The 14,956-nt window shown below is 40.3% G+C and overlaps 1 protein-coding gene across 1 annotated transcript; it reads right to left on the bottom strand.

The window, feature by feature from the left end:
• Window positions 1-355: 355 nt before the first annotated feature.
• On the bottom strand, window positions 356-14,273 carry LOC124255863 (advillin-like). Its single transcript, XM_046689807.1, has 4 exons — window positions 14,238-14,273; window positions 12,398-12,469; window positions 12,116-12,211; window positions 356-538 (listed from the first exon to the last, which is right to left on the bottom strand). Exons 1-4 carry the CDS (start codon window positions 14,271-14,273, stop codon window positions 356-358), a joined length of 387 nt encoding a protein of 128 aa, XP_046545763.1.
• Window positions 14,274-14,956: the final 683 nt, after the last annotated feature.

Genomic DNA, 14,956 nt, shown 5'->3' with positions numbered 1-14,956 from the left:
CAGAAAACGAATGTCAAGACCAATTTCGAGTTATTGCGTTGATAATGGAAACGGAGATCTTTACAGATAAATCACATACTTCATTTTGAAATGGGGGTCTTTCCCATGGAAGTCCACGTAATAATGGTTAATTTATACTTGTTCAGACAAAGTTTCCTAATCTTTGACGAAAGGTTTCGCGGTGGTTAGAGTAAATACTTTCGTCTTTCATTAAGACAATCATACTTTCACGACTCCAGTGAAATAGTTGTCGTCCCTTTAATAGTCCCTTTGAATTATTGGTTCTGGGATTGAATCCCAGACCATTATTAACGTTAACACCGTCAAATGCTGGTCTGAAGACTGAGTCATCCCGTCATGATTGCAAGTGTAGGGAAAGACACGGTATAGACAATTGGTTTGAAAGTGAACTGGTCGTGTGACCGGAATTGAGATGCGCCATCTTCAGGATCTGATTTTGTTTCCACTTTGGTAGTTGACAGAACTGGAAGCGACTGACTCGGATCACCTCCAGGAAGTCTTTGTCTGTGAGATGATGCTGAAAGTACAAAGGGAATGTCCAGTAGGACCCGTTGTTGTTGTCCCTGCCTGGAAGCGGTATAACTGTCAGCTTGTGATGAATGAACAAGCCGGATACGTCAATCCTGACAAGCAATTTCGCAATATCTCAAAAAGTAATATTTCTGTCACTAATAGCAAATACAGTCAATATCCTACTGACTGCAAACGTGTCATGCCTGAACTAAAAATAACATTCTACAGTACAGGGAAATTGTCATCACCTTTCAATTGTTTCTTGTAACCTTGTTAGGTTTTGTGAAATCAAAATTTGGAAACTGTTGTTTTGCTTCCATCAACAACAACATAAAACCACAATCTACCTGTTTGCTTGGTTTGGTCTACATCAGGTGGGAGTTCTCCTCTCACCAACGTCTTGCATGGATACTTAGCCTTAACAACGTGGGATCTGTCGAGCATCTGTGACAATAGACATAAAGAAAATAAAGAGAAGCTCGAAATAACAACCTTTCTTGTTTGAAATATTAGCCGAGTTATTGCACTCACTTTAAATGCATAGCTATGGTAGTGTTGCCGTTATATGATTCCCACTACAAAACATAATATTCAACTCAAACTTCCATTCTTCCATCAACACTTACATCTGAACTGATATCAATCCGAGCGTTTTTCTTGCCGCTTTGCTCTCTTTCTAGCTAGGGTGTAAACATCTCTTCCCTGTAACAGCAATAGTGAAGCGTCCAAGTGAATGAAACTATTTTTTTATCAACTTTGAGACACGTCGATACTATCGAACACATAGCTTCTCATTGAGGATAATGGTCACTACATTCTCAAGTGCAAGCACTAATTATCAACAAAGGTGATTATAGGCCATGTTATTCCTTGTTAGAGTGGCATTTAGAAGTTGGTGTGATGAACAACGAGGAGTTCTTTAAAGAAGTTGTATATCCATAGAACTCTCTCCTCGTTGTTCATCTTTCCTACATTTTGTCGGGTGGGGAGGAAAGTAATCTGACTAATATATGGTATTTTTCTTACATATATTTACGTTGCGTTTTTACCTTACATCTTCTCAATCGCACAGTCATTATTTGTCTGTACCTCGACGTAACATTAAGTCTACGGGGATATGCTTCCAGTCTGTCCCCAGCACTTGGAGGGAGGAGGGAATGCTGGAGTGTCCGATATGTACATGCACTCCACCAGGCAAGGCTTGGTCGATACGCGAGACCAGAACCGCTCCTGGGGCTAAAATGCGTAATTATAGTTTCCTAGATATTTTCATGTACCAGCTATACCGCGTAGGGCAGTTAAGACCATATGCACTATGATGAAATGTGGAACTGAAGCGATAGCAAAAATGACATTGCACCACGCTTCTGTCAAAAGACTAAATCAAAGAATCCTTAAGATTATTAAATCTCTTGGTTTGCAGCTGAAACTCTCTCCACTGTGCGCCATGGGCAGGAGAAAGTATATTATCACCCGCGGCAAACAAATGGCACGTATTTCAAACCATCTCGGTCGGAGAACCCATCAAATTACCAGATTACATTGAATCTCGCGCCCCCTTCAAGTTAATACCTCGTTGGGCACGGATTGATCAAGTGAGAATGTTATGATCAATCTACAGGGCAATGTTTCCTGCAAACTGGTTTGATTTATAACCTCTGGTGTCGGCGTGTTTATCAAGACCAGCCACTGCCCGGTGGTGTGCTGGAACAAGTAGACGTTATCACTCACACAACCACTCTTTCATAAAGCCCACGTGTAATTCAACAGGATATGATTTGAAGCTGGACGTTGGGTTTTTTGACAATCGAGAGGATGTAAGAGGCATATCAAATAGAGGATTATATTTGAACTTGCTTCCACCCTGTCCAAGTTTAAATTAAATACATACTTACTTCATCGAGGGAAAGGTAGGGGTGGGCTAGATGAAAAGTTTGTTTCAAGGCAGTTACCCCACTGGGAAGTGGTGTTTTCTAATCCTGTGGTATGGCATGCATGGGCTATGTTATGAAGGTATGCCTAGGTAGTCTTTATTCGCTATGATAAAACTACAATCTATCACGAGTCTGGGAGAATCTACACCGAGCCAACCTGAGATATATCAATCTTAGAACGATCGACGTAATATAATAGGAATATTTGATTTTATTCCTTAAGAACAATTTATTTGAGACAACCATCAAGACATAATGATTCAATTGGAGTGTAAAACGCTTTTATTTCTGAAGTCCTTTCAGCAAAATAAAGAATCATTTTACAAAGAAAAGGCAGGAGATGAAGATGGTTTCGACAAAAGTACAACAAATCCCACATCCTACACGCCGATGGAAGGCCGATCGCTTACTCAAACACAACGCTAGCAGAATTTGATTAGATCGTCCACCAGAAATGGATTTACACCAATTACGGCGGCATGCTTGCAGCAACATCTGGCACTATTGTCAACGTGTTCTCAAAACACGTGTACGCCTGTATTCAATCTCCAGGATTGGCAGGGGAACAGAACTAGTCGAGAGTGTTACAATACCTTGATCGGACCTCTGTAGGCAGTGCTTGTAGACATGAAGAGTAAACATTTATCGAGGTTTGGGGTCTTCAGGGTCTGAAGGAGAATGATCAACAGACCTGTACACATGGTTGAAAATAACATAATCACCCTGAAAGAAAAGTATGACGAGCTATGTTTCTATCTTGATTTTAAAACGGATTGAAACATTTTTGTATTGCAGGCCAATGTTTACTGAATCTGGGTCCGGTCGATTTTGTCTGACTATCTGAAGATATAACGCAAGCGCTTCGTCGTTTTTCAACTTGATAAGACATTTCAGAGTATGCGTATTTTTCGGTGCATCGTTTGTGTGAAGCACGTAATAGACTGTAGAAAACCAATCAATCAGTGAATCTATTCACAGATAACAACTACTTCGTGTTTTATGTTTTTATTCCACCGATCAGTTAGTTATACGTTGTAGTGATATATATTTCCGCCTCTAAAACGTAACTCTATCAGATCTCATTAACGCTTATTTCCACATAGCACGAAAAGAGTCGCTTATGCCCGAAGACGTGGGTTACTGACATACTGAGTCCTGTAGTAAAACTGTGATGAGTGGTTATAGATGTATGGAGTAACGCCTGTTTCGATGTGCCCATGGCGACAACATATAACACCATGGTTACCAGACGTGACACACTCAACAGACTCCTGTACTTCCCCGGTTGGATTCCAGACAACAGTTGTTCTCCACTGGCCCTGCTTTAAGCGATCATAAGGCGTATTACGTGGCCAAAATCAAAGATATTATAATTAGTTTGGTGACGTACATGGCTAATGGATGTGTCCAGTACCGCCTTTATATATGCAACGTACACAGTCACAACAGGTAGTTGCCCAAATAGCGAAGTTGTAGTCATTGTCACTTTGGTAACACCAAGGAGCACTGATATGGCGAAACTATAGGCCGAATCTGAGACAATTTAGTCAGCATGTGTGTGCGTCACTATGTCTACGGCCAGTGATTGAGTTACTGAAGATGTTCTCCTACTTAATTAACAGAAGGAGCATCCTTGACCTGGATCAATGGCACTAAAGGTATTCATATCCCCTTGTCTATAGAATGGCTCGACCTGTGAAGATCTTCAGCAACCCATGCTTGCTGTAATGGGATCGGGTGGTCAGGCTCGCTGACTTGGTTGACACTTATCGTATCCCAATTGTGTAGATCGAGGCTCGTGCTGTTGATCACTGGCTTGTCTGGTCCAAACATGACTATTTACATACCGCCGACATATACCTCGAACATTGATGAGCGTTAAACAACAAACCCACCAACAGAACGGTTCAGTTTTGTCCATCTTATTGACAAGGAAATTGGAGCTAAGACCACAAGGAACATAGGTGATTCACAGATGAACGCCTTAAACAAATTATAGATTTTAAGGGATGCATCCATAATTCAGTTCTCACGGTCGTTCCTGATTTGAAAGAAAGTTCCTGACCAAGTTTGCAATTACCTTCCGTATAAATGAAGCACTAACTAAAGAAGCACCTGATTGGATGGCCTCACAGTTTTCACGACACAGTTGCAGTGTGGTAGAGCTAGAGGAGTCGAGGGAGTCTGTGGTGGAGAGAGAGGTGTGTACGTCCAACATGTCCACGCTTGTCTGGTACCGGTCCTGACGGTTTAAATACCTTGACGTACATCGACAGCACCCATATGGTTTATGTGCTTCTTCTTGCCACGTCATGAATAAAGATCATTTCAAGGGATGAATATAGTACGTCGTTAGGATCGTAGTGTCATCAATCACCACGTGCTGTTGGTATGATTATATCCAGCTCAGAAGCTTCATTGGAATAGTCCACATATTCAACATGGCGTAACATGAAACATATCTGTGACATCACTCTTCTGATTAAACGATCGATGAATTTTCAGTATAGGCCTATGTATTTGTAGTCAGTTCGCCGAAACCCTCATTTTAATTACGTACATTATGTACATAGTGGAACAATTATCGGAATACACAATGCCAAGTGTTACATGTTACAGTTTGACACCCGTCTGATCGAAACCTTCAGAAGGTCATGTCCATCAGGGTAATAACATTAAAACTGACTGAAATTATTCACGTACCCAACCAGTAGACAGGGCTGTTCTCAGTCGAACCTAAATGTTATAACATCTTGTCTAAATATATGTTCATGTTGTCTGTCCAAAGTGCGCACTGCCTCAGATACTGTACTCCCATACACAGAGCCTGTATTCTTCATGGAGTGGCACCAGACGTTACGCATACTGTTGTGGAGCTCTTCTCATGTAAACAGGGTTCGGTCATAGATGTAATACTTGTCACGTTAATTTATTCATATCCACCCGAAGTTTGATGTAAGTGGCTATTTCAAGTTGAAGCATGGCATTTAGTCGTCAAACCTCTATTCACGTCTGGGAATGATGTCTCCTCAGGAACATTGCCACCCCAGTCTTCTGAATGACTTCTCCTCTGTCGAGAGGATATTAAACTGCGCTGACATCCGCCATTTTCGTTGCGGCAACACCAACACTTTTACCTGTGGGCAAACTTACATGGAGAGAAGCTGCACATTATTCAGTAGATAGCATCAATGATCCCGTAACAAGATTAACGGTTTGACGATGCTATTTGCGAGATAATGGACTGCGGCAATATTCGATCTTTGTATTAGGGTACTCCTTGTCCATTTCAGAACCCTTTGACATTCTTACAGGACGTTTTTGTTCCTCTCTGTGTCTGGACCTCATCGATCGCGTCCTGTTAATGACAACATGAGTCATTTGACGTTCTTTCAGCGGTGTTTAGTTACTGAGTTAAATTCACGTTAAGCTTAAATATTAGTCCAACTATATATATAATTCTGAAATCCAGCAGTGTTTATTCATCTTCAGATGTCCAAATGTATTAGTTTCCCTAAGTAATAAGACACTAACAAGCGCAACAAACTCGCGGTGAAATTCAGTCGCTGCAGAGAGATAATTGAATCCTTAAATTTAGAGTTACCTTTTACAAGATCTCAAAAGCTTCGCGACAAATGGAAAACTTTCTTCCCGAAAGGAAGGGTCACAGCAGATGCGTTCTTAAAGTTATACGTCGAGACCTTTGTTCCAACTTAAAACATATGAACGGTTTGCTTTCTCTCTTTTTTTTTAAGCAACTTGTTTGTCCATTTTACAAGGTCACAAATGCTTGCTTATTTTATTGACCTGTCACAACGAAATAGTTGGCCTAAATGAACCATGGTTTGGTAGCTATACATGACACCATGCAATATCCACAACAACAGATTCAATTTTACGTAATTCCTCTAAAATGAGGCTTGGATCTCACCAATTAAACCTCTAAGTGGCCATCATTGCCTCCAATACGTATTAATTTCCGGTTATATAATAGCATCTCCCTGGTTACAAGTTTCGGGCGACGGATATTTACATTTAACTTCTACACTGTGTTATCACAGCGACTGGTTCAGGGTAGCCATTGTACGAATGTGCACTTAATTCCATAAGCTAATGTAGCTTGACATGTACATGTCTCAACCACTTAATTGTCATTGTCCATATGACGCTAATCTCTATCGCTAATCCCCATCACTATTGTATAGTATATAGCCTTGTCAACCAACAGTGGCACTGTTCATTAATTGACTTGTTGATTCATGACATATATAGCCTTAATGGAATATCCCCGGATTGTGGCGGTAAATATGCCCATAAGTTCAAAGTCCAGATCATTGTGTCGTCATCTCCCAATTGTTGTCCATTCCCATATATACTATTCAAAGAAAGTAGGGGATATTCAATCAAATATGTCACAACTATTCTGCCTGATATTTGAATTAGTCGTTGAAGATGGCAACAGATTTTGTTAGGTGAGTAGCCAAAGCGACCTTTACGCTAATCACCATGATAAGTGAGACACATTAATATTCGCGGGAATCCGCCATTATTCTCAAGACAATCACGGACTCGACAAGGCATACTTTTAATCAAACGTCCCTTGTAAACTGGGTTCATTTAAACCCATTCTTCCTGCAGGGCATCGCCAAATTCGTTGAGCGTGGTCGGTGGTTGTTGGGTGACAAGGATGGGTGATAAGTCTGGACTGAGTGCTGGCCGTGGTGATGTTCTCCTGCAGGACGTAATCTGAAACAATACCAGCCCTGTGTGCTCTTGCGTTGTAATCCTAAAACACAACACGACGTCCATGTCGGCGCCAAAATTGCACCATGTGGGCCTTCAGGATGTTGCCATGGTAGTACAAACCAGTGACACGTCCCTGAATGAGACGTAAAGATGTTCTGTCAGTCACAGTGATACCCCCACACTATTGCTGAGCGACCCCAAATCAATTGTTCTGTCTAACGTTAACGGCATGAAGCCTTCATTCCGTCTATGTCTCACTATGCCAAGGAAGTCGAAAGTAAAGCTTGATTTATTGGAAAACTTAACGTTTGCTCATCGACGATTTGGCCAGCGCTCATGCTCTTGACACCAACGACGTCTTGCAGTGACGGTCCGACAATCGCGGTATAACACGTGCATGTCGGGTATGCAGGTTCCATCTGTCTAACCGATTACAAATCGCCTGTTGTCACTCTAACACATGTAACTGTATGAAGCTCATCTCCAATTTGATACGGTGTTGGTCACGGTTTCGTATCACATGTCGTTCTGATGAAACGTTCTTGGGCGCCAGTTGTCGCTCTTCGTCGTCGCTCTTGGTCGACCAGTTTTTTTCTCTGTTGACATCGTGATAGTAATCTTCTAATTACTGAGTGTGAAAAGTGAAGAGCTCGTACCACAATGCTCTGTCTTGTTCCAGCTACAAACATGCCAATTGCACGAAGCCGTTCCGGACATAAAAGTGGTCAAAACACGTTTAATTAAGTTGAAAACAAAACCAGGACAATTTCAGTCTGGTTTTCATCACTGAAGTGTACAGCAGCACATTGACACGATTCACAGCAAATTCTGAATATTTTACTTCGACCATGTTCACGAGCATTTCATGGAAAACCAGCACGAAATATCACCCTGTGATATTCATTTTCCCAAGTAATATCAGACCAAAATGGAATATACCCTAGTTATTGTGATAGTATATTGATGTTTAGTTGTATGCTTCTCTATGTACATTTTTACTGTTTATCAGTGAGGTATTTACTCTGCGTGTACAGGGACGACCGCGAACAGGATGTGCAGCTCGTAGAAACGTCTTGAGGTTGAGCTGGAACACCACTCATCTCATTTCAGTTCGAGCTGGAAACGCAGTTCATTGCTGTCTTTCAGATTTCTGGCCATATATTCCGTTCATTGTGATTATTGTGTTTATTATTTATATCTTGTGTATGGAACGTTCCGGGAATATGGAACAGTGATATCGATCTTTCCTTGTTTGTTCGAAAAGAGCTAGTCCCAGTCGACAATGCTCGCATTGGCACTTTGTCCTTGTGTAACGGTTGTGTTTTGATTTAGTTTCCAGAATAGTCCAGATGAATCCAGTCTGGATTGTCTGTAACTAATTTGTAGGCACCAAGATACTATCAGGTTGAGACCATATCCTAGATGACATAACGTCTAGGACTTTCAAAGAGGAGTCTACGGCTCAATGTCAATATTTTATTGAATGAGTCTATTGGGAGACCTTAGAGGATAAAGAACAATCCAGTTCAAGTAGCAAAACAAAAATGTATGCTGGAATGAGGCGAAGGAAACCTCTAATCTTTCCATCCCCGGCGAAAAAATCCCCCTTTACTTCACTAAATAAATAAATAACAGATCGCGATTGCTCACAGGATATTTAGTTCGGATTAGTAACGGACACTAAACAGGGCAAAGTCTAACCATTAAGACGAGATTAAGTCTTCGAATGTTGTTGTTCAAACAAAAATATACGTTGTTTGGGCGCCATTAAATGATTTCGAGGTGGTATCTTCTCGTCGTTAGTATCCATTTTTCTGTTTAATTTCTTTACGGCACACAGTTGGCATCAAGGCAAAGCAGGGATAGTTCCACAATGTGTCTGTAAGTGTTTGCAATCACACGCACCAGAAAGGAGAAGTACAATATATAGAGTTGCAATCAGTTACAAATAGAAAATTATTTGGTTACGTGTACAATATATAGAGTTGTATATAGTGTTGGTTGGCTGGTTATTTAACGTTGCACTCAGCAATATTCAAGCTATATAGCGGCGGTCTGTAAATAATTGTGTCTGGACCAGACAATCCAGCAATGAACAGCTTGAGCATCGATCTACACAATTGAGATGCGATACCATATGTCAACCATGTCAGCGAGCCTGACCACTCGATCCCGTTAGTTGCCTTTTACGACAAGCATGGGTCGCTGAAGACCAATTCTAACCCGGGTTAGTTATATACAGTGGGTGCGTGTGAGTGGGAGGTCGCCTGGTATATTCCAGGGAAAAATACGTATCCATGTATGTTTGGTACACAATGGTGATGAGGCTGTTCATAAATATTAAACTTTGTACATGTTATTAGCCACAAAGTTCCTATTTTCTGACGCAGATTTGTTCATTTACAATACAAACCGCCTTCATAGAGCTATATTATTTCTTAAGCGAAAAACAACACCAGTCATTCATTTAAGTAAACCATTACACTGGCGTAAGAGAAAAACGATAATACAGCTCCGTGAGGGAACACATCAAGAGTTTACCAAGCCTGGGGGAATCAGATAAATTGGCAATAAATGTTCTTCTTTCAAATGAAATTTTGAACGAGTCTGCCAATAAACCCTCAAGGCAAGCGTGCAGCTCGGGAGATGATAACATGGTTCTTTAGGATAAGCTAGAAATATCCCTTTCTGACGCTGATTTTAAGAACCCGGATGTAAATTAAGTCTAACGTTGGATTTGTGGATAACCCTTTAACTTTAGACATCTCCGCTGAGGGATGCTAATTAACTGGGTATTCTTCGTAAGTACCTGACTATATCCAAGAGCCATTCTGTTTGCTTCTAAGTGACAACAAGTGCCCTAGGAATGGAATTTCATCAACACTGCTATTTCAGACAAATATTTTCATTTCCGCGATGGGTTCTCGGCAATCTTAGACATAATCTCCTATCTTGAATATCCATTTTTGAGAAGCCTCAGAAAACGAATGTCAAGAATGTTATTGCGTGGATAATGGAAACGGAGATCTTTACAGATAAATCATAGGCTTCATTTTGAAATGGGGACTTTTCCATGGGGGCCACGTAATAATGGTTAACTTATACTTGTTCAGATAAAGTTTCCTAATCCTTGACGAAAGGTTTCGCGGTTGTAAGAGTAAATAGGGCAAAGGCTGACTGTCGCCATTCCATGGTTACATTGTCAACAATGTTGAATTAGTTCTCACTGTTAAATGTTGAATAATAATAGCAATGCACAATATATTTGCAGACTTACAAGACTTACACATGATAATGAAGAGACTGAATTTATTTACAAGGCATTAATACAGAACAATATATCTAATACAGTATACTACAGTATATGTATACATGCATCTCTAAATGTATCTCTACTGAATTGATAAATTGAAAAAAGGATGAACACCTAAAGGGCCCGATTCAAATCTTGATTTCTTAGTTGTGTTCAATAAACAAAATGTGATGGCTGGAAGAGGGTAAGATGTTTTGTGTGTCCTCACAAATAGTACGAGGTTATCAGACATGTTACAAGTACCTTTCAAGATACAATGTAACGGAAGTGTTAAACTATGAGGACGAATATAATTATATATCTACAGATGATATGTGAGAAATTTGCGGAATTAAGAGGAACTCCTTTTATGGATAGACAACTTCTTTATTGCAATAGATGCGACGTTTCGGTGTTGATCATAGCAAGCATCATTTGCTTGATAACGGTGTTAGGATCTACACTGAAACATCTATTGCAATGAAGAAATTGTCTATCAATAAAAAAATATTCCTCTTCATCAAACCAGCTTCTAAATGCCACTTGAAGAAGTTAGTGCAACCTATGCAGTGCTACTATTACTGCCCCTCGTGAAAAGCCTTTACAGGATTGTAGTATAGAACATACTAAATGCAAACTTATTTCGATGTTCGATTAATATTTATCCTGACAAGATATATACATGATAATAAGTGATTACATAAACTGACAAACAAGATCATCAATGTTTAATAATAGTTTCGTTCTGCTTGTTAACCAAGTGTTCAATAAGTATATAAATGTATGGTCAATGTCGTTTCAGAGCACTGTCTCCAGTTTAGGAGAAATTATTTCAGTGGCAATACAATGAATACAAAGCACCAGTCTAAACAGCTTGCTTTGTCAATATTAACACCGAATCGTTTTCATGTTACATACCTCCAAAATGCAACTTTCGTCTTTCATTATGACAATCATACTTTCATGACTTCAGTGGCTTGGTTGTCGTCCCTTTGAATTATTGGTGATGGGATTGAATCCCAGACCATTATTAACGTTAACACCGTCAAATGCTAGTCTGAAGACAGAGTCATCCCGTCACGATTGCAAGTGTAGGGAAAGACACGGTATAGACAATTTGTCTGAGAGTGAAGTGGAGACTGACGTCGTGTGACCGGAAGTGAGATGCGCCATCTTCAGGATCTGATTTTGTTTCCACTTTGGTAGTTGACAGAACTGGAAGCGACTGACTCGGATCACCTCCAGGAAGTCTTTGTCTGTGAGATGATGTTGAAAGTACAAAGGGAATGTCCAATAGGATCTGCTGTTGTTGTCCCAGCCTGGAAGCGGTATAACTGTCAGCTTGTGATAAATGAACTAGCCGGATACGTCAATCCTGACAAGCAATTTCGCAATATCTCACAAAGTAATATTTCTGTCACTAATAGCAAATACAATCAATATCCTACTGACTGCAAACGTGTCATGCCTGAACTAAAAATAACATTCTCCAGTACAGGGAAATTGTCATCCCTTTTCAATTGTTTCTTGTAATTTTGTTAGGCTTTGTGAAATCAAAATTTGGAAACTGTTGTTTTGTTTCCATAAACATCATAAAACCACCATCTACCTGTTTGTTTGCTGGGTCTACATCAGGTGGGAGTTCTCCTCTCACCAACGTCTTGTATGGATACTTAGCCTTAACAACGTGGGACCTGTCCAGTATCTGTGACAACAGACATAAAGAAAATACAGAGAGCTCGAAATAACAAGTTTAACCCTTTTGGTTTGAAATATTAACCGAGTTATTGCACTCACTTAAATGCATAGCTATGGTAGTGTTGCCGTTATATGATTCCCACTACAAAACATAATATTCAACTCAAACTTCCATTCTTCCGTCAACACTTACATCTGAACTGATATCAATCCGAGCGTTTTCTTGCCGCACTCTCTTTCTAGCTAGGGTGTAAACATCTCTTCCCTGTAACAGCAATAGTGAAGCGTCCAAGTGAATGAAACTATTTTTATCAACTTGAGACACGTCGATACCATCGAACACATAACATCTCATTGAGATAATAGTCACAACATTCTCAATACATCACTAATTATCAACAAAGGTGATTATAGTCTATCTTTTACCTTGTTTGAGTGGCATTTAGAAGTTGGTGTGATGAACAATATACAACTTCTTTTAAAGAAGTTGTGTATCCATAGAACTCTCCTCGTTGTTCATCTTTTCCTGCATTTTGTCGGGGTGGGGGACGTAATATGACTAATATATGGTATTTTCTTACATATATTTACGTTGCGTTTTACCTTACATCTTCTCAATCGCACAGTCATTATTTGTCTGTACCTCGACGTAACATTAAGTCTACAGGGATATGCTCAGTCTGTCCCCCAGCACTTGGAGGGAGGAGAATACTGGAGTGTCCCATATGTACATGCACTCCACCAGGCAAGGCTTGGTCGATAGGCGAGACCAGAACCGCTACTGGGGCTAAAATACGTAATTATAGTTTCCTAGATATTTCATGTACCAGCTATACCGCGTAGGGCAGTTAAGACCATATGCACTATGATGAAATGTGGAACTGAAGCGATAGCAAAAATGACATTGCACCACGCTTCATTGTGTTAACTGTCAAAAGACTAAATCAAAGAATCCTTAAGTTTATTAAATCTCTGGGTTTGCAGCTGAAACCCTCTCCACTGTGCCCCATGGGCAGGAGAAAGTATATTATCACCCGCGGCAAACAAATGGCATGTATTTCCAACCATCTCGGTCGGAAAACCCATCAAATTACCAGATGACATTGAATCTCGCGCCCCCTTCAAGTTAATACCTCGTTGGGCATGGATTGATCAAGTGAGAATGTTATGAACAATCTATAGGGCAACGTTTCCTGCAAACTGGTTTGATTTATAACCTCTGGTGTTGGCGTGTTTATCAAGACCAGCCACTGCCCGGTGGTTTGCTGGAACAGGTAGACGTTATCACTCACACAACCACTGTTTCAGAAAGCCCACGTGAAATTCAATAGGATGTGGGAGTTATGATTTGAAGCTGGACGTTGGGTATTTTGACAATCGAGAGGATGTAAGACGCATATCAAATAGAGGATTATATTTGAACTTGCTTCCACCCTGTCCAAGTTTAAATTAACTACAAACTGACTTCATCGAGGGAAAGGTAGGGGTGGCCTGGATGAAAAGTTTGTTATGTTATGAAGGTATGCCTAGGTTAGTCTTTATTCGCTATGATAAAACTACAATCTATCCCGAGTCTGAGAATCTACCCCGAGCCAACCTGAGATATATCAATCTTAGAACGATCGACGTAATAAAACAGGAATATTTGATTTTATTCCTTAAGAACAATACATTTGAGACAACCATCAAGACGCATAATGATTCAGTTAGTGTAACACGCTTTTCATTTCTGAAGTCCTTTCACCAAAAAAAAGAATCATTTTACAAAGAAAGGGCAGGAGATGAAGATGGTTTCGACAAGAGTACAACCGTCCCACATCCTACACGCTGATGGAAGGCCGATCGCTTACTCAAACACAACGCTAGCAGAACTTGATCAGATCTTCCACCAGAAATGGATTTACACCAATTACGGCGGCATGCTTGCAGCAACATCTGGCACTTCTGTCAACGTGTTCTCAAAACACGTGTACGCCTGTATTCAATCTCCAGGATTGGCAGGGGAACAGAACTAGTTGATAGTGTTTCAATACCTTGATCGGACCTCTGTAGGCAGTGCTTGTAGACATGAAGAGTAAACTTTTATCGAGGTTTGGGGTCTTCAAGGTCTGAAGGAGAATGCCCAACAAACCTATACACATGGTTGAAAATAACATAATCACCGTGAAAGAAAAGTATGACGAGCTATGTTTCTATCTTGATTTTAAAACGGATTGAAACGTTTTTGTATTGCAGACCAATGATTACTGAATCTGAGTCTGGTCGATTTTGTCTGACTATCTGAAGATATAACGCAAGCGCTTCGTCGTTTTTCAACTTGATTAGACATTTCAGAGTATGCGTTTTTTTTCGGTGCATCGCTTGTGTGAAGCACGTAATAGACTGTAGAAAACCAATCAATCAGTGAATCTATTCACAGATAACAACTACTTCGTGTTTTATGTTTTTATTCCGCCGATCAGTTAGTTATACGTTGTAGTGATATATATTTCCGCCTCTAAAACGTAACTCTATCAGATCTCATTAACGCTTATTTCCACATAGCACGAAAAGAGTCGCTTATGCCCGAAGACGTGGGTTACTGACATACTGAGTCCTGTAGTTAAAACGTGATGAGTGGTTATAGATGTATGGAGTAACGTCTGTTTCGACGTCCCCATGGCGACGACATATAACACCGTGGTTACCAGACGTGACACACTCAACAGACTCCTGTACTTCCCCGGTTGGATTCCAGACAACAGTTGTTCTC

The sequence above is a fragment of the Haliotis rubra genome, unplaced genomic scaffold (assembly GCF_003918875.1).
Source record: "Haliotis rubra isolate DU_JTF1 unplaced genomic scaffold, ASM391887v1 Scf61, whole genome shotgun sequence".
Taxonomy (NCBI): domain Eukaryota; kingdom Metazoa; phylum Mollusca; class Gastropoda; order Lepetellida; family Haliotidae; genus Haliotis; species Haliotis rubra.
This window is presented reverse-complemented; position numbering and strand designations above follow the sequence as displayed.

Excerpts from the sequence above, each read along its gene's own strand:
- LOC124255863 (XM_046689807.1), bottom strand. The coding sequence starts at position 14,273 with ATGTCTACAAGCACTGCCTACAGAGGTCCGATCAAG. Across the intron at positions 12,470-14,237 it reads CCTACAGAGGTCCGATCAAG|GGAAGAGATGTTTACACCCT; the intron begins GTATTGAAACAC and ends TTGCTGTTACAG. Across the intron at positions 12,212-12,397 it reads GGATTGATATCAGTTCAGAT|ATACTGGACAGGTCCCACGT; the intron begins GTAAGTGTTGAC and ends CTGTTGTCACAG.